Below are 21,312 nucleotides of genomic sequence, written 5' to 3' on the forward strand. Positions count from 1 at the left end.
TTAATATCCGTTACAGTTCAATTTAGTGCAAAGCAATTGGCAACGCGGCAGCTAGTAGTGTGACCAGTGTTCTCTAACCTTAAAAACCCAAACTTCTTCCAACCATAATAAAAGACGACAATTTTTACACTTCATCAACAATTATTTGTTTTTAAACGATTTTAACCCTGTAAAAGCTTGAGAATGAACAACCTGGACAGTTCATTGCAGGCGCACAGTAAGTTGGAAAAGGTACATCCAGTTGTCAGCCTTGGAAACACCCATATTAACCGCAAATCCCCCTAGGAAGCTACTAATTTGGCTCTGCTGAAAGATCGGGTGGATAAGTACCATGATCTCTCCACGCAAATGTCCAGCATACTTACCATCTTCGAGAAGCGTTTGGGCAACCTGGAGCAGACCATTTTACCCGTCTACCAGGAGACGGATCAGCTCCAGAAAAGGCAGCAGAGTAGGCTCCGAGATAAGCCCTGGGATTCCCAGAAAACTAATGGTCACCGCCTCTTTCTCTTGCAGATCTGGAGGCCACTCTGAATTGCCTGGAAAGCGTCCTCTCCCACTACGATGTCTCGCAGGAGGTGTGCCAGCTGATTCACCAGGGCCCCGTGGAGGGAAACATCTCTGTCTTCCTGGATGCACTGGCCAAACTTCGGGATGCCAATGATTACTTCCGGCACAACAATCCCCAGAGTGTGGAGCTGGAGAACGTCACCAGTTTGTTCAACACCGGTTGCGAGGGTCTCAATCAGCACTACAGCATGCTGCTTAAGAAGCACAGTGCTCCCTTGAAGCCCGTGGAGCTGTTGGATCTTATCTACATCGAGGACGACTCCAGCGATGAGTACACCTCGTTCCGGCAGTTGTCCCAGACCACTCGCGAGGAGCTGTACACCATCTCTCACTGGCTGGAACAGAATCTAAGGGAGTACACCCACATATACGCCACGGAACGGGGCGATGTGGTCCTACGCTCGCTGCAGTTGCTCAAGGATCACCAGAAGAGCAACAGCTGGGGTCACGAGGCACTGGTGAGTTCTATTTACAATTTCATATCCCGTACGTTTACTATACATGGTATATTAAGAAGTTGAAAAAACCTCAATGTTATATTTTGTACATTGTTAGCTATAATATTAAGCCAGTAACCCAACGATATGTGACTTGTACTACTCGGTGCTATACTTTTCACATCTCTGATACTTTCGTTTAACGGATTCGGTTCGAAAAAGCTCTCCAAGAAGCAGCATCACCGGTCATCTTCGAAGTCCGCCATTTGCCAGCTTGAATTCGCAAAGAACGCATCGCTTTCTGTATTATAATTGCTAAACTCAAGTGCAGCCAAGATGGAGAATTGCCGTACACCCACAAATAAGGTCAAAATTACCTTTCCCAGGACTCCAACGCTAAAGGAACGCAGATGGAACACGCTGAAGGTTAACACCTCCAACGTGCGCTGCTCCACACCGATTTTCGGCAACTTCCGTTCGCCCAATCTCTCGCCCATCGAGAACATGGGCTCGAAGAAGAGCCCTGCATCGCCCATGCGGTTCGACGCCTTCAAGAAGCCACCGATGAAGACTGTTCATCATCAACATAGCCATCAGCTTAAACCACCGGTCTTCAATTTGCCGAAAGCGCATGAGGAGATTACCGAGCCGGAGCGGGAGATCAGGAGCTGCAGCAGCCCGGACACCTGTTCGGATGACTCGAGTAGGGATACCTCGTTGACCTTGGAGTCGCGTCGCCGTTCCATAAAGGCCTCCAACCACTCGTACGTAGTGAATCATGCTGCCAATGTGGAGCAGATCCTCATGCACATGGGCCTGGAGAACTATGTGACCAACTTCGAGGAGGCTCATATCGATCTGGTGGAACTGGCCTCCATGGAACGGGCTGATCTCATCAAAATTGGCCTAAACACGGATGAGGATTGCAACCGCATCATGGATGTCCTCCACACTCTCTAAACGGATCGCTGGCAGATTCTGTTTTACTTTAATTTACAATTTTAAAATGTTCCAGTGAAGAGAAATTAGTAATGTTTATGTATGTGGATAGTTAAATAGGTATTGTGAGGCTTATTGTAAAAGACCTGGTGTCTTACAGCCATAAATAATCAAAAATAAGTTAAAGGTTCATGTTGATCTTTAAAATGTACTCTTGGTCATAAATTTTAAAATAAAACAACATGTAAACACTAATTTCATAATATGTTTAATAAACAAACCATACTTTAAGTACTTATATTTTGGATTTACTTTAAAATTGTGCGACTTCTTGCAGAGACCTCGTCATAGTGGACGTCAAACGGAACCCAAAAAGACCACCTCTGCCCGCCTGCAGCAAATGTAAGAAACCAATTCTACTCTCTAAGGTCACAAAAAATAAGTAACTCCAATTTTTTATTCTCAGATTCGAAAAGAAGGCCAATAAGTTATATCTGCGTGCGACCCAGACGATTGAGCAGTCCACCGGCTTCTCCATCAAAAAGGCTTCGTCTCACAGCGATCACCTGACATCCGAGGACCTGCTGGACGGGGATCAGGAGCTGGACAAGTACTTGGTCATGCTGCTGGGACTCCAGCGTCTGCTCAACTGGGAGCGAGCCATCATGCACGACATTATTCCCCCGTCAAAACACAACGAAGTATTCGCCCGACTGGCCTACAATGCCATCGATCTCGTGGTCAAGGACGCAGAGGCCATCACCCAACGCATCCTGCGCTGCATCTCCCGCAAAGAGTGGACCTCGGCACTGGGCATATTCTCCGCCCTGAAGCGGGTGATCCTGCTGCAGCCGGATATCGAACGCACCTATGATCCAGCGCAAAGGGAACAGCTCACCAAGGTGTTGAATAAGTTGCAACACACGGGAGCCAAGGCATTGGAGCACTTCCTGGACGTGGTCAAGGGGGAATCGAGCACCAACATTGTGGGCCAGAGCAATGTTCCCAAAGATGCCACCGTTCACGAGCTAACCTCCAACACAATCTGGTTTATTGAGCACTTGTACGAACACTTTGATGTGATTGGTTCGATTCTGGCGCAGGATGTCCTGTACTCCACGCAGCTGGACACCATTTTGATGAAGAAGACGCTGGCGGGCGATGAACGAAACAAGGCTCTACTAGCCATTTACATAAGTAGGTTAAGCTGGAACCATTTCCCTCTTCCCTTTCTAAATATTTTGTCTTATTTTTTATAGAGAAAGCTTTGGCGGAGCTGAATCTGTCCATCATGAACAAGTGCGAGCAGTATAATGACCAGGCCACCAAGCACCTCTTCCGGCTGAACAACATCCACTACATACTCAAGTCGCTGCAGCGCTCTAATCTGATTGATTTGGTCACTCTGGCGGAGCCGGAGTGCGAGCACAGCTACATGGAGATGATACGCGAGCTGAAGGCCAGCTATCAGAAGACCTGGTCCAAAATCCTGGTGGGCATCTACTCCTTGGACGAACTTCCCAAACCAGTGGCTGGCAAGGTCAAGGATAAGGACCGCAGTATTCTGAAGGAGAGATTTTCTGTAGGTTATGGCTTTTATGATTTTGTTTCGGTTTCAATTCAACCTGTTGTTCAAATTTTGTAATAGAACTTCAACAAGGACTTCGAAGAGGCCTGCAAAATTCAGAGGGCCATCTCCATACCCGATGTCATCCTCCGAGAAGGCATCAAGCGTGATAATGTGGAGCACATCTTACCCAAATACAATAAATTCTACGAAATGTAAGTGCATGCAGGGTTTCTCTAACTATGCCTATCTAACCCTTGCATCCTTTTCAGCTACTCTGGGGTGCACTTCAGCAAGAATCCCGATAAGTACGTTAAGTACAGGCAGCATGAGATCAACGCTATGCTGAGCAAGCTGTTCGATGATTCGGCCTAGACCCGAGTTCCTGGCCAGGGTTCAAGTGCATTCCTCGTAAGTTCGTTGGGGGCTTTAATTCAAACTCAATAAATATCGCTTTTAAAAAAGTACAATACAAGACTATAGCCTACAAATATTAAATGCCAAGTGAAATGAAGGCGCCACGCATGCACATCCTAGTACAGGAAGTTGGTGGATGGTGCTTCGGGGCGGCCACAGGCGCCGTAGTAGTTGACGTTGACCGTCTGGTTCGCCCTGCAGTTCTCGATCTCCAGGAAGCAGTCGTTCAGATAGGTTTTATTGTCGCTGCCGCAGACGGGCTCGAATTCTCTGGGGCAGATGCGGGCACATCCCTTCAGCTGGAATGCGGCCAGGCAGCGCTTGAGAGGCACCACAAACACGTGCTTGCCGCAGTTCTCCTTGCGCATGTGGCACTCGGACTTGTACAGGTTGTTGTCCGATCCACAGACGAAGCTCGGCGGCTGGGCATCGCAATCCGACTCACAGTCTGCGGTCAGGGCGCAGTTCTTCAGCGAAACGGGCACCACGCGGAGATTACAAGTGCGCCGCTTGAACTCGCACATGGAGGCGAAGGTGTTGCCGTCCGAGCCACACACCGGCTGCTGCTCCAGGTCCGCCCGGGTGCAGGCATCTCCGCAATCCTTGGTGGGCGAGTTGAGATCCGTGCAGGGTCCGATGTGGGCCAGATTCACGCCGCGTCTGAAAGGGGGTAAGTAATTGGTTTCATAGACATAGATTATTGTATTTTTGGGGCACTTACAGGCAGGTGGCATGGGCCAGTTCGCACTCATTGTTGTAGGTCTTCGCATCCGTTCCGCAGAGCTTGTCGTTGCGCTTCGAGCTGAAGATGGAACCGAACAGGCTGTTGAAATCCTTGCAAGGAGGCAGCTGCTTGCAGCGAGTCAGTCGGTTCTTGCACTTGTCCATGCTCACCTTTTGGATGGACTTGCGCTGGGGGCTAAAAACTCAAATTAGAACCACCTTTTACCCTTCATAAACCCATCTTGACTCACCCGCAGTTGAGCATTTTCAGTTCGCAGAGTGAGGAGTATATGTTGCCATCGCTGCCGCACACATACTGCGAGGAGGAATCGGCCTCCGACTTGGGACACTCGGTGGGACAGGCATCGGAGGCACTGCCGTGCCTCTCCTGCGGCATGCAGAAGGACAGGGGCACCTCGAAGACGTGCTTGCCACAATTCGAGGAGCGCATCTTGCAGGGACTCGCATACAGGCGTCCGTCGGAGCCGCAAGTGGGCCTGGCCACCCGCCAGCAGGACTCCCTGCACATCCTGGTGGACTGGCAGTGCTTCCTGCTCGTCTTCACCACACCCTGTCCACACGTATGCAGCTTCATCTCGCACGTGGAGTTGTACACATTGCCATCCGAAGAGCACACCGGTCCATCCTTGGGCGCACTGTTGCAGTCCACCGGACAGGACTCCCGCACGGCACTCGTATTGCTGCAGGGACCCACGTGCGAGAGCTTCACGGCTGCCAGTCCCACGCGACAGGACTGCACCCTCAGCATGCAGCGATTCAAGTACGTCCTGCCATCCGTTCCGCACACCGGATCCTTCTCCGCGCTGCAGCGGTGCTTGCAGTCCGATCCCTTGGACCGCTCGCAGCCATCGCGGACGTCCTTGATCAGGGAGACTCCGCTGCGGGAGCAGGTCTTCTTGCGCAGCTCGCAGAGATTGGCGTAGATCAGGCCATCACTGCCGCACACGGGCTCAGCTCCCACGGTAATGCTAGGAGGACATGATCGGGGACAGTTGCCGGTGGTCGTGGAACTGGCCCGGTTCCGCCTGCCCATCTGGGCCAACTGCTGCTGCTCCGTCTCCTCGCGGAGCAGGGACTCCAGGGCGGCCGCCGCCGCTCCAGGGGCCTGCATCAACGAGGCGGACAACTCGGGCTGGGCATCCTGGCGGTAGTTGATCAGCAGAGAGTCCGGCGCCGCATCCGCGCTGCGATAGCGGATAACTGGCGCCTGCGCCGGCAGTCGGATGATCTTGATGGGGGAGTCTGTCACAGCGCCTGTGGAAAGAGAGGGTTTTGAATTTCAAGCAGGTTAGTTATAAAGTTCAAACAAATTGGATTAAATGTATAATTTGCTTGGGAGGGATAGTTATTTAGGAGACAATACTTAATATTCTATGATATCATATCAATTAAATTAAACTATGATGATAGACGTCGGATTATATACGAAAACTGAGGCATGGAAAGTGAGTTCTTATTTAATCCGACTTAAATTACAAAAGTCAATTTCATTTCGAGGTAAATTTATTAATTTATCAAATGAACTACATTGTTGCCCTTCCAAGTCTCACTATATTCAATACCCTCCCACTTTCGATGTTTAATTAACACGTTCCCCCGCGTTTTCCCAGGGTAACCCAGTCTCGAACCCGCTAAACGAAACTTTCCCTTTGCATTTTCCTACGCCCGCCGGCGGGCATGCGGAAGAGTCGGCTCTGGGCATACAAATGTCAGATTAGCCGCACGATCGCAGGGCATTTTGCGCAGTTGTGACCCACTGTTTGGCCCACCTCCAGACCCCGGACCTCCTCCTGCTCCTCCTCCTCCCCCGACTGCCCCGAGTGATCGCATGACCGACTCAAGTAACCAGCCATTAACTTGAATAATTCGGGAGGTTCTACCCGGAGCCCGGGAGCGGGGAGTTCCCTTCGCTAACGGTAATGGGAAATGCTACCCGTCTGCAGATCTCGGTTCCGAGTAAGCGACACAATGGCATTTATGGCCGGAGATTCGGGCACAAGTATATTAAGTGTACAGCCGAGACATACATATAGCCACTATCAACGACCTCCATCTATAATTGCTCATGCTAATCCCCTCCAGAAATCGTAAGCTTAATCTGTGCTAAAAACTGCAAGTGAAATTTCCACACTAATTGCCTCCGGCACCGACCGCCGACCGTCGGTCGGATGTGGCACCGCTGGCTTAGTTTGGATCTGTTTGCAAAGAAAGCTGTGAGAGCCGCCTCCGGAGGAAGCACTCGGCTCGGCTGGAGATACAGATACCGACTGTATGCACAGACCCACTAGCTGTAGGAAATCTATTAGCGCTCTTCGGGGCTGCCACGATTGTTTGGCTGCGATAATTGAACCCACGTTCATTATTCCAATTTGCTGCTGCCGGCCATAAAGATGGAGATTTCAACATCCAGCCAGCCAGCCAGCCAGCCAGCCAGCCAGACGCATTCTCCGCTTAATGGACTCCAGAGCCGGGCTGGACGATACGCATCCGAATCCGAAGCGCAGCCATTAAGCCCGGAGAAAATTAAGCGGCGTTAGGAATTAATGCACATGTAAACGATCCGCTGGAGTGGTCAGGGGCGAATCCGAGACCGCAGCCCATCTCATTCGGCACTGCAACTATGCGACCTCAACTGCCCCACCCACTCTGGCCTCTGCGGCACTCGAAGAAAAAGCTCGAAATTGGTGTGTAAGAAGGGTGGAGCTTGGGATAAGGAGATTACAAGATCTGAAAAGTAAGACTTAGGAGTACTGTCGGGACCAAAGGATTTGAGATAAGATAAGGATTTGATAAAATTTGGGAATAAAAAACATCTTTTAATATCTCTTATGAATTTTTAACATAGAAATATGAACGGGCATCTTAAAGTTTGGAAATTATAAGGTTTAAAAAGTAGAAAATAAAATATAACCCCTGCTAGAGAGGTATATTTATAATATAATAGTAAGAGCTAACTTCCTTAAAAGAGATACCCATAAAAAACATCGAACATTTAAAATAAATCTCCTATTTACCAGATAATACTAGAATCGAACATCCTGAGTAGATTTGCAAAGATATACCACTGGCTGTAGTATAGTCTATATTATCTCTGGAGATATATCTCTAGGGACACCTATATCTTAAACTGAAAACCAACTACAGCGCACCTTTTATAGAGTTCAACTATTTTTCCAGCTGGGATTGGCCTTGCAACTTTCGAATCGAAACTCGAAGCTCCCACTATTAGCTCAGCCACTTATTTTGCCAGTGCAGGCGCGTTTTCCTGGCCTCCAGCGAGTGGCTGCCAGGCTCCTGCCTATCGGAGGCCATCAATTGCAAAAGGGGGGAAAAGGCGAGAGGGATAATAAAAGCAGCCACCGTGTAATTTTCAAAAGTGGAAAAATCCAGCGACCAACGCACTGCATTGCTGGGCAGGGAGTTTTCCACGATGTATGTGCTGTGTGTGCCCAGTCCACATGCCATGTGTGCCGAGCGTGGCACAGTGGAAAGTGCCGGAGGCAGAGGCCCAGCCCAGAGATGAATCACGGCGCCACTGATTGGGAGCCCAAATACGCGCTTGTGAGATCACAGCGGCCAATGCTAATTGATCTTTCACCCATCAATCTCCCGATGAAGTGCTGCTATCAATTGGGCAAATGATCGCGCTTACAAGTAAAACAAATTACCTCGCTCCGGGTCAACTTAGGGCGATGTATGCGCTGCCCCCGTGCCAGTTGCCACGACTCGAGCTCGTTTCCACTGTGCGGTCAGCTTGATTTCCCCATGAACTATTACCCCCCTTCAGAGCCCCTGGCTTCTGCGGCTCCCCTCGTGCTTTTAATGAATTTATTTGAATGTTGGACAAATTGTGCACGAAATATTTACGAGCATGTTGTGCGTCGAGGAGCGAGGGGCTTAAAGCGCTGAAAAGGGGCAGCTCGGCGGTCTTTGGGGGTCTTTGGGGGCCTCTGCTTGAGCCTCTCGTGTGTGCCAGTTTACATTCACTTTGTGCGGAGCAGTACCTTAGAAACTAATAGCTGCTGCGACGGCCTTTCTACCACCGCACAGCTGTAGGTCTCAGATCCGGACCCCGATTCACATTCTCCGTTTCAACACCCGGAGAAATTGAGCTGTAATTGAGACAGCAGCACTCGTGGTCCGCTCTGCCTGCAACTTTCCTTGCTTTTTCACTTGAGAGCCCGAAGTTCCTAGAGAAGAACCTAGGCTGGTGATGTTTATTTTGGGCAGACAACCTAAATAAACATGTTAATGGGCCAAAGTTTAATCACAAGAGAGCCCAGCTTGGAAGCTTTGCTCATTTTAATTACTTTGATGGTCCAAAAGATGGCCTACAGAGATTTGCCTCACTGGTAAATACGAACAAATCATTTTCTTTATAAACTAAGGTCAAAATACTCTCATTTCGTCTTCTCACATTTTTGAGAAGAAATGTTCTTGAACCATGGAAAGATTGCTCTCGATATTGCATTTTTATTAATTTAGGGCGGGAACTAGTCTTGATTATGAGTTTAAATCGATCTTGTTCAAAAGAAGTGATCGTTTCGTCTTCTTCGTTTTTTGAGAAGAAACGTTCTTGAAATCAGGAAAATATTGCTCTCAACATTGCATTTTTATGAAAGTAGAGCTGAAACTAGTCTTGATTTTGGGATTAAGTCTATCTTGTTCAAGAGAAAAGAAGAAGACGGTCCTCTCCTCTTTTTGAGAAGATGCATTCGTAAAATCAAGAAGATACTTCTCTTGATCGAAATACCTTTCTATCTAAGTGCGTAGAAGTATTTAAGTAATACTAAATTGATTTTAAAGGGTACATTTTTGATGACCAAGACAGCTATTTTCTCGATTTTTTTTATTCTTTTCCCCAGTTCCTTGCAGTGTAGGCCATGTATGACTTACCATTGGTGCTTGACGCTAATGCCGCCAACGTGAACATGGCCAGCAGTGCGCCAAACAGCTGTCGCTGGCTCCGGGGGCCACTGGGACAGGGGCTTAGGCGGAGACTGAGGCTCAGGCCGGGGCTGTGGTTGTAGCTGCATCGCCTGATCTGGCTTAGAGTCTGGCTAGATCTGTGGGTCTGCGTTTGGGTGGCTCTCAGGGCGGGGGGCTGGCGATGGCCGCGGAGATGGAGGCGCTGTCTCTGCTGCGACTCGGGCATTTTCGCTGCCTTGCTGCCTTGCTGCACTTTTCCTGCTGCTGGTCGATGTGCCTCCGCCGCTCTGTGCGTGACGTGACGGGCGGCGCTTTCGCTCGTTAACAATTGAAATTGAAATAGTAGCAAACTTTTACGCGGCCGCAGCTCACACTAGTTGCTCGCCGAAGAAGAAAGTTTTTCTCTCTCTGTCTGTCCGTGGACTAAGTGCACTGTTTGGGCGCTCGCAGTGCCGCTGAAGCTGTTCGAACTAACGGTGTTCTTGCGGTCATTTGGGCTGGGCCTGCTCTTCTTCTTCTCGGGCTGCCCCTTACGAGTTCATTCGTTTGCCTATTACCACTGAGCCAGCTGTCTCTTTCGCTCCCTGGCCTGCCGGGCACTTGACCTCTCACACAGCCGCACAATGGAGCATAATTTCTTTTTTATGGCCCCGCTTTTGCGTGTACTTTTTGCACGGCCCGCCTTTAATTCGATTTCAATTACGCTCTGGCAAGGCTTTAATTTCCTCTTTATGACTGCTTTATTGCTTTCGGCTATTTTCCTCGAATTATGCACACAAAACAATACGCTTTTGTCCGCTGCTCTTGCGCCGTTTGAATCTGACTTTGATGCGCGCTCTTCGAGTTTCGATTCGCATATGAAAAACGATCTCTCTTTCTTTCGGACTGCGATGCTGCTACTGTTCGCCGCCCCTGCTGCCCAGTCTCTGCCGCCTCCTCTGCCTCTGCCTCTGCCCCTGACTCTGCTCCTGCCTCCGCTGACGCCTACTGCGACGCCGACTGCAACTGCGGCGCCTGCATTTCGTACTTCGTTCGCTTTTTACTGTCGTCGACTGAATGAATGAATGGACACCAACACACGCGCGCTCGCATCCGATTTGTGCAATTCGAATTGTCGTCTTCGCTTTGTTTTTTATTGTGTTTTTATTGTTACTTCTGAGGCCTTTGCAGCTCTGGTCGCTCAGATGTGAAGAATCTCGAAAAGCTCTGCTCCAAATGCGACTGAAAGGTTTGACAATGCGCCGACGAATGGCAAAAAATTTGCAATGAAAAGAAATTTATATGGGTGAAAGGCAGCGCAGTCGGCGCCGGCAGCGCGGAGCATCCAGCGGGAGTTGTTGTTGCCGCTACACTCGAGACAAAAGGCGTGCACTTGGAAATTGGCATTATCAAAATCACTCTGAAAGTTATGAAAATTTCAAAAAAATGCAAAAGTATAAATAAAAAATTTAATTATTATTTTAAAATTATGAGTTTTTTAAAAAAGCATATCTTATATTTAGAGGTTAAAAGCTTACATTAAGATACCTAATATTGAGCAAAAGATTATTAGGTTTAACAGTAATCAATATAAAAATTTAAAAGTAATTTAAATTTCATTAATAATATTAAAAAACTAGGAGGTAATAAAATTAATAGGCAGTAAAATCTGTATTTGTAATGTAAAGAATTTCAGTAAGACTTTTACTGTTATATTATGTTAATTACTTAACAATATCTTAAACACTAAAAGATCGGATCGAAGATAAGTACAATGTAAACTATGTTTGTTATTTACCAATTAAATATTACTAAAATTGGTATTGTATCAGTTCTAAGAATTCTATTATCAAATAAATTTATTTAATATTTTTGACCTATAAATTGCCTCAATGTGAACTTTTGGATTGCATCCTTATAATAACCACCTCAGGATAATAGGTAGAACTAGCTCATAATGCTAATGCAAAAGTAAAAGCCACACATCTTGCCATCCTTTTACCCACTTTTCCAACGCCAATGGTTTTCCAAGTGCACAGCTGCCCGCCTGGGCATGTCGATTAAATGGAGTTGTCGGTATTTAAAATAACAACTTGGTCATGTCTGCTGGCCTAATCGGTTTTGCGTACAAATTTAATTTGCCAAAAGTGGCAGCAAAATGCAGCCAAAAAGGCGAGCCGCATTTGAAATTATAACGCGCACACACGATCCCGGCCGAGCCAAACCAAGTCGATCCCATCCCATCCCATCCCATCCGATCCGATCAGATCCATCTCCATCCGCGCCTCCCCACTATCTCCGGTCTCCCACAGCCAATATGCAATATCCACGATCCACGATTCGGTTTCAGCGGTTGCGGCAGTGGCAGTGGCAGTGGCATTGGCAGTTGCAGTTGCAGTAGAAAGTGCAGCCTGGAAGCTGTGTTTATAGACTTGTAGACTTTAAAGCCATAAATTTTACGCCTCAGCGGCTGTTGCGAATAAGGGTCACACACACACAGCCTCCCAAATAGCCCACTCTCACGGCGCACAGTGTCCTGATACTCCAAACATTTTCGGGGTTCCTAGCTCTATTTTATTTGCCTTGTTTTTTCCCAACCAGGATGTTTCAGGATACCCTGGGCTTAGGTCTCTGTTTCTAAATAATTTGTCTGTGCTCACGACTTTAGTTCCTCGATTAATGTACCATTAATATTCACTATAAACTATTAATATTACTATTATAATATTTTAATAAATTATTAAAATTGCAAGCCTTAAATGTATTTGTTTACTTATTTTACTTAAAACTTCCTACATTTAAAAAGGTAGTACAAATTACTCCTCTTATTGAATTATCTTTACGTTCGTTAGGCATTATTTTTTCGAAAAAAGACTTTTTGAATTCCAGGTGTTCAGAATAATATACTTGGTGTGGTGTTCTTTATAATTAATACTTTTTAATGGATGTAAGTGTATAAGCTTATTTTTTACCTCCTTTTTGTAAAATATGTACAAGAGGATCATGCTACTCACCCACTAGGTATTTTCGAAAACGTTTTTCAACTTGCTTTCGAACCACTGTGCCTCGGCGGCGGGTGGAGGAAGACGAAGAAGCAGATCATTGGCGGCAGAGTCGCGTGCATTAAAGAAAATTGAGTGGAGGTGGAAGTTGCCGCCGAAAAAGAGGTCAGTAAGTGAATGTTTACAGTTAGCTTTTTGGGCAGCTCAGAGAGAGCCAGGCCAAAAGCCGAGCTCAACGAGGAAAGAGCCAAACTGCATATGACAGGCGTGACTCGGCTTTAAGCGCCAGCGCCCAGAACTAATGCCCCAAACACGACACCAAACCGAGCCCATCCGAGAAGTACAAATAAAAAGTAAGAAACTGAAAACCCAAAACAAAATTTAATTAAAAGAAAGCCAGGCCGGAGACGTAAAAACCTTTTGGCAGCCGTGCAGTTTCTTTTTGGCCAAATATTTGACGGCGCTCGCCTGCGGTTGCCAATAAAAATGGAAAGTGAAAATTGCGGCTGCAGTGGCAGTGCATATTAAAAAACAAAAACTAGGAAAAATAAAAAAGAGCGATAGAAACAACCGTGTGCGAAAAGATGGCCATAACAAACGATAGAAGGCAAGAGCCACGCACCTGTTCTGCGGGTTTTCTTTCCCTCTAATCACAGCCTTGGTCTGGCGAACCGAACCAGTGCGAGTACGAGTATTATATAAATACGCCAGGCTTTGGGTGGATCGACGGATAAGTGGCGGAAATTATACGGCAAGGGGAGAGTTCTCGCCCCAGCCGGGAAAAACATACCACACAGAAATGGAAAACTTTGCTCCTCATCAATTTGAAACTCCTTACTGCAAGTCCTATTGTGTGTGGTTACGGGTTATTATGGCACGGAATCTATTCGGGGAAAATGTTGGCAAGCATCCTTTCTGTGATACCCGTGTTTATGCCAACTTTATGTAAACCTCTTTTTACGAACAGACTATGTCAATTCACTTTACATTTTAAAAATGTCACTAAGTATTTTTCCTTTGACAGTAAATCCAATTATGCTTCCCAAAAAGTTTCAAAAATAAAGTCAATATGTGTTTTCCAAATGCTTTCTAAGTAGAAAAGTTTAAGGGATTTGTCTTAAACATCAGCTCCTGTAACCCCCTGGAGTTAAACCTTTCTGCTTTTTTTCTTACAAATATTGATATTGTCGTGGCTTAATTTATAAATTTGAAATTCAAAAGACTTTTCACCACTTTGTAACGGTCATTCTCACCACGGTCAACTGTGACGTCGCAGCGGAGTGCAGCCCTGCGAACAGTGTGCCCAGCTGCGCCAGAGCTGGCAGTATTTACTGGCGTTGCAGCCACGGTCACACCCCGTCGCACTCATTGAAAAAGTCGAAAATATTGTGTGGGTTTAAAAAACGAAAACGTCGCCGAAACGCGTAGCCCCAAATGCACACGCCGAGTGCCGAGTTGCAGATACAGCCAGTCCCCAAGGATTGCATGCGGTGAAGAGCGGGGGAAAGTCGGGTAGCACGGATTTCGGATAGCTTACAGAGGGGCCCCACTACCACAAACACAGCACAGGGGCAGCAGCAACAACAACAACAGCAGCAGCGACAACGACGAGAAGAGCAAGAAGCAGAGGCAGCGCAGTCGGCAGCGCAGCGGCAGAGAGAAAAGATGGCGACGAGAGGCAGTGGAACCCGTGTGCAATCGCAGCCAAAGATTTTCCCATCGCTGCTTTCCAAGCTCCACGGCGCCATCTCGGAGGCCTGCGTCTCGCAGCGCCTGTCCACCGACAAGAAGACGCTGGAGAAGACCTGGAAGCTGATGGACAAGGTGGTCAAGCTGTGCCAGCAGCCCAAGATGAACCTGAAGAATAGTCCACCGTTCATATTGGACATCCTGCCGGACACGTACCAGCGGCTGAGGTTGATCTACTCGAAGAACGAGGACCAGATGCACCTGCTCCATGCCAATGAGCACTTCAACGTGTTCATCAACAACCTGATGCGGAAGTGCAAGCAGGCCATAAAGCTCTTCAAGGAGGGCAAGGAGAAGATGTTCGACGAGAACTCCCACTACCGCCGCAATCTCACCAAGCTCAGCCTGGTCTTCTCGCACATGCTCAGCGAGCTGAAGGCCATCTTCCCCAACGGGGTCTTTGCCGGGGATCAGTTCCGGATCACCAAGGCGGATGCGGCCGACTTCTGGAAGAGCAACTTCGGTAACAGGTGAGTGGGGGTCCACCTATAGGCAAGCTGTGGGGCAAGGGATATCAATATCCATTGTGTTAGCTTTACAAAAAGTGATTTTGGTCGATTTAAGGATTAGTGCGACTTGATTTTGTATAATTTCCAACGAAAGATTGCTTTGTAAACACAATATGGTACCAGAATCAAACCAGTTTCCACCGGTTCAGCACCATGTCAGCCCTGTTACTGAAGGGAACCACTTTCTTTGCAAAGATATAGTTCGTGAGAAAGGATATTAAGAAAGTAATATCTCTATTAGATCTAACAATCTCCCACAATCGATACTGTATTTGCATTTACTAGAGTTATTTATGTGTGTTTTTTTTATCACTATGTTATTCATAATTAATAGAAAGCACTTTGTATGCATAATGACTGCCTTATCAGTCATGTGGTTAAACTATTATAGCTAAAAAAGATTTATCCATTTAAATACTTTTTGATAATAATGAAATAGAGATGGATAGTAAAGTAGGACAGCATTAGTAAAACATTGCACATACTGACACCTTCTCCCCTGCATTGCAGCACATTGGTTCCCTGGAAGATCTTCCGGCAGGAGCTGAACAAAGTGCATCCCATCATCTCCGGCTTGGAGGCCATGGCGCTGAAGACCACCATCGATCTGACCTGCAACGACTTCATTTCCAACTTCGAGTTCGACGTGTTCACACGCCTCTTTCAGCCCTGGGTGACGCTGCTGCGCAACTGGCAAATCCTGGCCGTCACACATCCGGGCTACGTGGCCTTCCTCACCTACGACGAGGTGAAGGCTCGCCTGCAGCGCTACATCCTCAAGGCGGGCAGCTACGTCTTCCGGCTCTCCTGCACGCGCTTGGGCCAGTGGGCCATCGGCTATGTGACCGCCGAGGGAGAGATTCTGCAGACCATCCCGCAGAACAAGTCGCTGTGCCAGGCGCTGCTCGATGGCCATCGGTGAGGGATAGTAGATAGATTGTAGTGTATTTTTTAGTAATTATTATTCTGACATTTCAGTGAGGGCTTCTACTTGTATCCAGATGGCCAAGCCTACAATCCGGATCTTTCGTCTGCCGTTCAAAGTCCCACCGAGGACCACATAACCGTAACCCAAGAGCAATACGAACTATACTGTGAAATGGGTGAGTTATAGACCGTACTTCACGTCTTAATGTTTATTAATTAATAATTTGTGCTCGGGATTATAGGCAGCACCTTCCAGCTGTGCAAGATCTGTGCGGAGAACGACAAAGACATCCGCATCGAGCCCTGCGGGCACTTGTTGTGCACACCCTGCCTCACCTCCTGGCAAGTGGACTCCGAGGGACAGGTGAGCGGTGTTGATTTAATAACTAAATAGGACCCATTTAACAATAATTTTCACACAGGGCTGTCCCTTTTGTCGGGCCGAGATCAAGGGCACCGAACAGATCGTCGTGGACGCCTTCGATCCGCGCAAGCAACACAATCGGAACGTCACCAATGGGCGACAGCAGCAGCAGGAAGAAGACGACACTGAGGTATAGTTTTGTTCACAGCCTGATCAGCCTGATCCGCCTGCTCCGCTGCCGCCTGTGCTGCTATTTATATATATATATATATACATTACTCTTATGATTACCTTTGGTTCGTTTATACAGTTATATATGCCTATATATACATTACATACTTTAGATTTTACAACTGCTATTGTTTATATAAGTTTAATGTTTAGCCTGCAGTTTGCAGTTGCAGTTTCGAGTTTAATTTTGTTTGTTTAGCTGTAACATATTTAAATTATTAGCCAAACTCATGCAACTAACTCACTCACGGGCCCACGCACAAACGCTCAACCATTGTTCATCCATCATGCACAACGTAGTAACGTAGCTAAAGTTCTTTGACCGGAAGTCGCTCATCAACCATCGTTTGTTATCGCTTCCGCTGTTTTCTCCCAGCTGGTTCGGCCTGTGTGCGTTCGGGTAGTTGTTCGTTCTTCCACGCTCTCTCTATTGATCACGTTCTCTGTTTATGAATCATTTTAATCGATTCGATTCGCCCTCGATTGCACTTTTGTACATAGGCACTATGGAGTTTATAATTGTAACCTGTTCTCCGTTCTGTATTCTGTATTACTTGTATCTTCTGAGCTTAATTGTCTTTATAATCTCCTTCTGTATTATCCGCAGTATTTGCTGTACCTTTCCCCTTCTATCTAGCATCGTGCTTTTGTTCATTTTACTCCGTTATGTGTTTACTTCATTTTAGTTTATTGTTTAATACTTCCAAAGATATATTTAGTTTGTAGTAGCGTGCGTTTACTTCCCCCCTCATCAAATCAATCTAATTTGTAAGCAGCCACCGCGCTGCCCTAAGACTGTAATTTATTATTAACAGAAAAGAAAAAACAAAATAATTAAGAAATCAGGCTAAACCACATAGAAGGCCTCGAATCAAACGATAATTTAGTTAGCTTGTATGTAAATTAATTTTGATGTCCTGTGTCACAAGGCCAGAATTCATAGCGCTCGTTGCTATCAAAAATACGAACGAAAAGTATTAGCATAGAAATTTTAAATCGAACTCATCTCTCGGCTCATTTCGTTAACTTAATACCACACTAAAACTATAACGATTATTTATATAATACATCTAATGCAGTTTTTATACATTTTAGCGTTTAGTTTTTGATTTCCTTAATAAGTTTACGGCTAAAAACGAAACAACCACACAACCACAACAAAAAAAAGAAACAAAACAAAATATATGCATAATATGAATATTTAAATATTGGTTTGACTTGACTTTTATGTTTTCTTATTTATTTAGCTGTGTTTCCACTAGAGACCTCTTATTTTCCTCAGATTTTCTGTTTGATGTGCATGCCCATTTCCTCCAGCCAGCGGCATGCCTATGATCAGCGAAATATTTGCTTAAGGGGTCTTACACAGTTCAGATGGAATCTCTCACATGGAATTTTGATTACAAATTTAGTAAAATTATATTATTTTAAAGAAAAAACTACTATTATTATAAACTGTAAAATCACTGAATGAAAAATTTTCTAAGGATGGAGAACTCCAAAACTTATAAAGAAAATACTTTTATAACATTTTATAAGCTATTTATCAATTTAGATGTTTTTATTATTCCATGAATGTCTGTTTCCACTGATCTTTAAGGAGACCTTTAATCTGATTTCTGTTCTGGATATGTTTAGGACATGGGCGACTTCAACATAGCCACCTCGTCGCTGCACGCACTTAGCACATCCTCCACGGTGGCAGCTGAGAAGCACAGTCCACACACATCACCCCGCTTGGGACGCCGGAGCACCACGCCCAGCCTGATGGCCGTACAGAACGATCTCTACGCGGGCGGCACACCCACCCTCAGCCTGCCCAGCAGCTCCTGCTCCTCCATCGCCGCCGCTGCTGCCGCCGCCTCCACATCCTCCTCCTCCTCTTCAGCGTCGGTTGCAACAGTGGCAGCATCTTCATCCTCCTCCTCCCAGCACCAGCAGCCCCAGCCCTCCGCTCCTCCTGCCTCGGCGGTCCTTAGCAATGGCGGTGGAGGAGGCGGCGGAATCAGCGCCAGTCAGAAGAACACCAACCGGATGAGTGCTCCGCTAATAGGCTCCTGTGTTGCCAACTCCACCTATGGCCAGAAATTGCCGCAGAACTCCAGCAGCAGCAGCAGCGCCAGCGACAACGCCTCCAGCTCGAGCTCATATGCCATTCTGCAGAATCTCCACGATCCGGGGACACCGTCAACGGCGGCAGCGGTGGTGGCTCCGCCCCTGCCGCCCAGGAAATCCTCCCCGGGCGTGGAGACACCCAGCAAGGCCACGGCACCACCACCGCCTAGCAGCAGCAAGAGCATCGACAACATCCAGTGCAGCTTGGACAACGTGCCGCCGCAGACGACGGCGCCCCCGATTCCGCCACATGTCTCGTCGAGCGTGGACACCCTGGCCGAGGACCTCATGCGACAGCAGCGCATAGCAACGAGTACCACATCGCCGGTGCTCTCCCTGCTGGACGAGGACATCGTGGAGGTGGGTCCGGCGGAAACCATAAGTGGTGTGATCGATACCCGCCCGCTCGAGGCCCGTGGCGTCACCCTGAGCCGGCAGGACTCGGCCTCCTCCCACTACACGCAACTGTGCACCACCAGCAGTGGAGGATCCGCTGCAGCACTGGCCAACGGAAAGAGGGCCACCCCGGCCAAGCAGAGCCAAACCACAACGACGACAACGCCGGCAGCGGTGGCGGGCAGTGGGTCTAATCCCCTCCAGCAATCGCAGCCGCTGCTCTATGCGAACGTGACGATCAATCAAAAAGACTGCGGCACCGTGCCCTACGAGAACATTAACCTGGAGTACATAGCCCGGCTGATGAATGCGGGCTACTCAAAGGAGAACGCCATCACCGCCCTGGGGATCTCGCGGAACAACATCGAGATGGCCGGCGACATCCTGCGCGAGTTTGTCTCCAAGAACAGCGCCTGAAGAGCCATTCCGGCGATATATTAAATCAGAAGATAGTGCTTCTACCAAAGCAAAACAAAAATTAATCGCCAGTCGAACTTCTCTAACTCGAATCGATGTGGAAATTTATCTTCAATTTCCTTATATTTACTACATTTTTAAATAGGTTGTTAGACTTTTCGAAAATAACAAAATTAGAATTTTATATATGAAATTGTTTTATATTATTTTCCGGTTAGGGTAAAAATGTAAAAAACATTTAAACCTTAATTATTTTAGGGCGCTTGAACTAGATTTTTAGCTTACTATAAGTTAAGGCAAGTAATTAATTAATTTTTGTAGTAAATTAAAAACGAGTTTTATAAATCATTATATAATTTGTAAAATTAGAACACCGATTAGCAGTCGTTAAACGCTAGTGCCACCAAATGATGTCTGGAACTATAGAAAAAATCAAGTTAGAGAAGGTCGACTGTAGTCGAGAAACATTTGAACTCGAATCATGGTAAATATTTTTCGATTTAGGAGCACCAAACTCACACCCCTGACCCACAGCAACGCCAAGTTAGGCGGTCCCAGAAGATTGAACCCTAGAAACCCCCACTTGGCGTAGCCAGCACAAGCAATTCAAGTTTCCCCGTTCAAGAAGTTATTGAAGAAAAGCCTAAAATACTGCTGGAAAGGCGATAAAAAAAATTATGCACAACCTTTGGATATCAAATATAGCTATGTACACTTAAATTAAGACTATCTAACTTCTTCCTATTAAGAGCAAACAAATATATAAGAAATTAATGCTCGTATATACGCGGTTCTGGAAGGAAAACGAAAAACTTGCCCACCCCAAACACACGAAAAGTAAATTACAATTTTCCCTCGCCCTCTCGTCTAGAATAACGAATCGAAACCAAAGGAAAAGACAAGATCAGATCTGGTCTGCATATTGTATCTCAAGTAGGTCGATGCTTTCCCTCACTGTCACGAGCACGAGCCCATCCACAAGCAGTAGTCCATCGATCCATCCCAAGAAAAAAACCAAAATATTTGAATCGGATGCCCATCGTAGCGGATCAGAATCGAACACAGCCATTATTGAAATGCCTTCGGTGGCAAGTGCCTCCAAAAAACAACACAGAACTCTGAGTTTCCCCCTGACACCAACTGCAAGCAAGGATTACCACAGTAAAGGACACCACACCCGAGCAGATCCGATGCACTATCAAGTTTACCTCGATTTTTTATACAAGCTCGAACGTTTTTTGTAATAGTACGTGTAAGTTCGAATCGAATCAATTAATCTCCCAAACCGAGTTAAACGAGGAAATAATCAATTCAATTTGTATTACGAATTACGAATCCCTTTTTACTGGCTTTATATACGATAATCGATCGATCGGTTTTAAATTCGTCAATGAGAATTCTAGTCCCACACAAGAACACCATTTTTGCCATACTCGTATATCTACTAAACCTAAGCGATATATATTTATAACTAGGCGATATATTAAACGTGCGACAACCAAAACTCGAATCGAATCGAAACCAATGCAATATATTCACTAAACGACAAACCGATGCAAGCGTTAAATCATAAGCTACTCGACATAACCTCAACGCATACGAGCATAGACGTACTCAAACGAAACACGAAAGGATCTTGAATTTTAAGCAGCGTAAGAACAAAAGATACAAACACCGAAAGGAGAGCCACTAAACTGTAGGGTTTACAGCAGCGTACGAGTGTCTAAGGTGAAGGAATGAGAAACGAAGATACCATACCATAGTCATGTCATGTAACCGAACAAATCTAAGCAGATATAAATTATTCTTATAAATAAAAACAGAAAATTAAACGAAAACGAGTTTTTCCTTGGGGATCTAAAAGGGTATGCGGCTTTTAAAGAATTTTTACTATAATATCAGCAGGATTGGTTAAAGGTTTCGAGGGATAGATACAGGGCCAAGGAAATGTATCTCTAATAAAAATGTTAGTTTGTGACTAAACTGTTAGTTGCTTAAGTTTCCTAACATAGGAATAGAA

At 46.3% G+C, this 21,312-nt stretch overlaps 4 protein-coding genes across 5 annotated transcripts; 3 read left to right on the forward strand and 1 right to left on the reverse strand.

Moving 5' to 3' along the window:
* The first annotated feature begins 81 nt into the window (after nucleotides 1-81).
* Nucleotides 82-3,988, forward strand: LOC108035292 (exocyst complex component 7). Of its 2 annotated transcripts, none has more exons than XM_050885995.1 (8): nucleotides 82-217; nucleotides 286-451; nucleotides 517-1,028; nucleotides 2,284-2,348; nucleotides 2,413-3,143; nucleotides 3,206-3,528; nucleotides 3,595-3,728; nucleotides 3,786-3,988. In XM_050885995.1, the coding sequence occupies exons 2-8, from the start codon at nucleotides 349-351 to the stop codon at nucleotides 3,886-3,888; spliced, it is 1,971 nt and encodes a 656-aa protein (XP_050741952.1). In that variant the 5' UTR covers nucleotides 82-217; nucleotides 286-348; the 3' UTR covers nucleotides 3,889-3,988. The 2 variants fall into 2 exon arrangements, with proteins under 2 accessions (XP_050741952.1, XP_016966347.1); XM_017110858.2 differs by having other exon boundaries at nucleotides 88-231.
* On the forward strand, nucleotides 1,258-2,240 carry LOC108035290 (protein matrimony). The gene has a single exon (XM_017110857.3). The coding sequence runs from the start codon at nucleotides 1,344-1,346 to the stop codon at nucleotides 1,965-1,967; it is 624 nt and encodes a 207-aa protein (XP_016966346.1). The 5' UTR covers nucleotides 1,258-1,343; the 3' UTR covers nucleotides 1,968-2,240.
* LOC108035289 (agrin) lies at nucleotides 3,926-11,002 on the reverse strand. Its single transcript, XM_017110856.3, has 4 exons — nucleotides 9,571-11,002; nucleotides 4,905-5,928; nucleotides 4,652-4,849; nucleotides 3,926-4,590 (listed from the first exon to the last, which is right to left on the reverse strand). Exons 1-4 carry the CDS (start codon nucleotides 9,827-9,829, stop codon nucleotides 4,047-4,049), a joined length of 2,025 nt encoding a protein of 674 aa, XP_016966345.1. The 5' UTR covers nucleotides 9,830-11,002; the 3' UTR covers nucleotides 3,926-4,046.
* A 2,901-nt stretch (nucleotides 11,003-13,903) lies between these two features.
* On the forward strand, nucleotides 13,904-21,130 carry LOC108035256 (E3 ubiquitin-protein ligase CBL-B-B). Its single transcript, XM_017110802.3, has 6 exons — nucleotides 13,904-14,803; nucleotides 15,353-15,760; nucleotides 15,821-15,945; nucleotides 16,012-16,133; nucleotides 16,192-16,323; nucleotides 18,003-21,130. Exons 1-6 carry the CDS (start codon nucleotides 14,250-14,252, stop codon nucleotides 19,290-19,292), a joined length of 2,631 nt encoding a protein of 876 aa, XP_016966291.1. The 5' UTR covers nucleotides 13,904-14,249; the 3' UTR covers nucleotides 19,293-21,130.
* The last annotated feature ends 182 nt before the right edge of the window (nucleotides 21,131-21,312 follow it).

The sequence above is a fragment of the Drosophila biarmipes genome, chromosome 3L, assembly GCF_025231255.1.
Source record: "Drosophila biarmipes strain raj3 chromosome 3L, RU_DBia_V1.1, whole genome shotgun sequence".
In the NCBI taxonomy this organism is placed as follows: Eukaryota; Metazoa; Arthropoda; class Insecta; order Diptera; family Drosophilidae; genus Drosophila; species Drosophila biarmipes.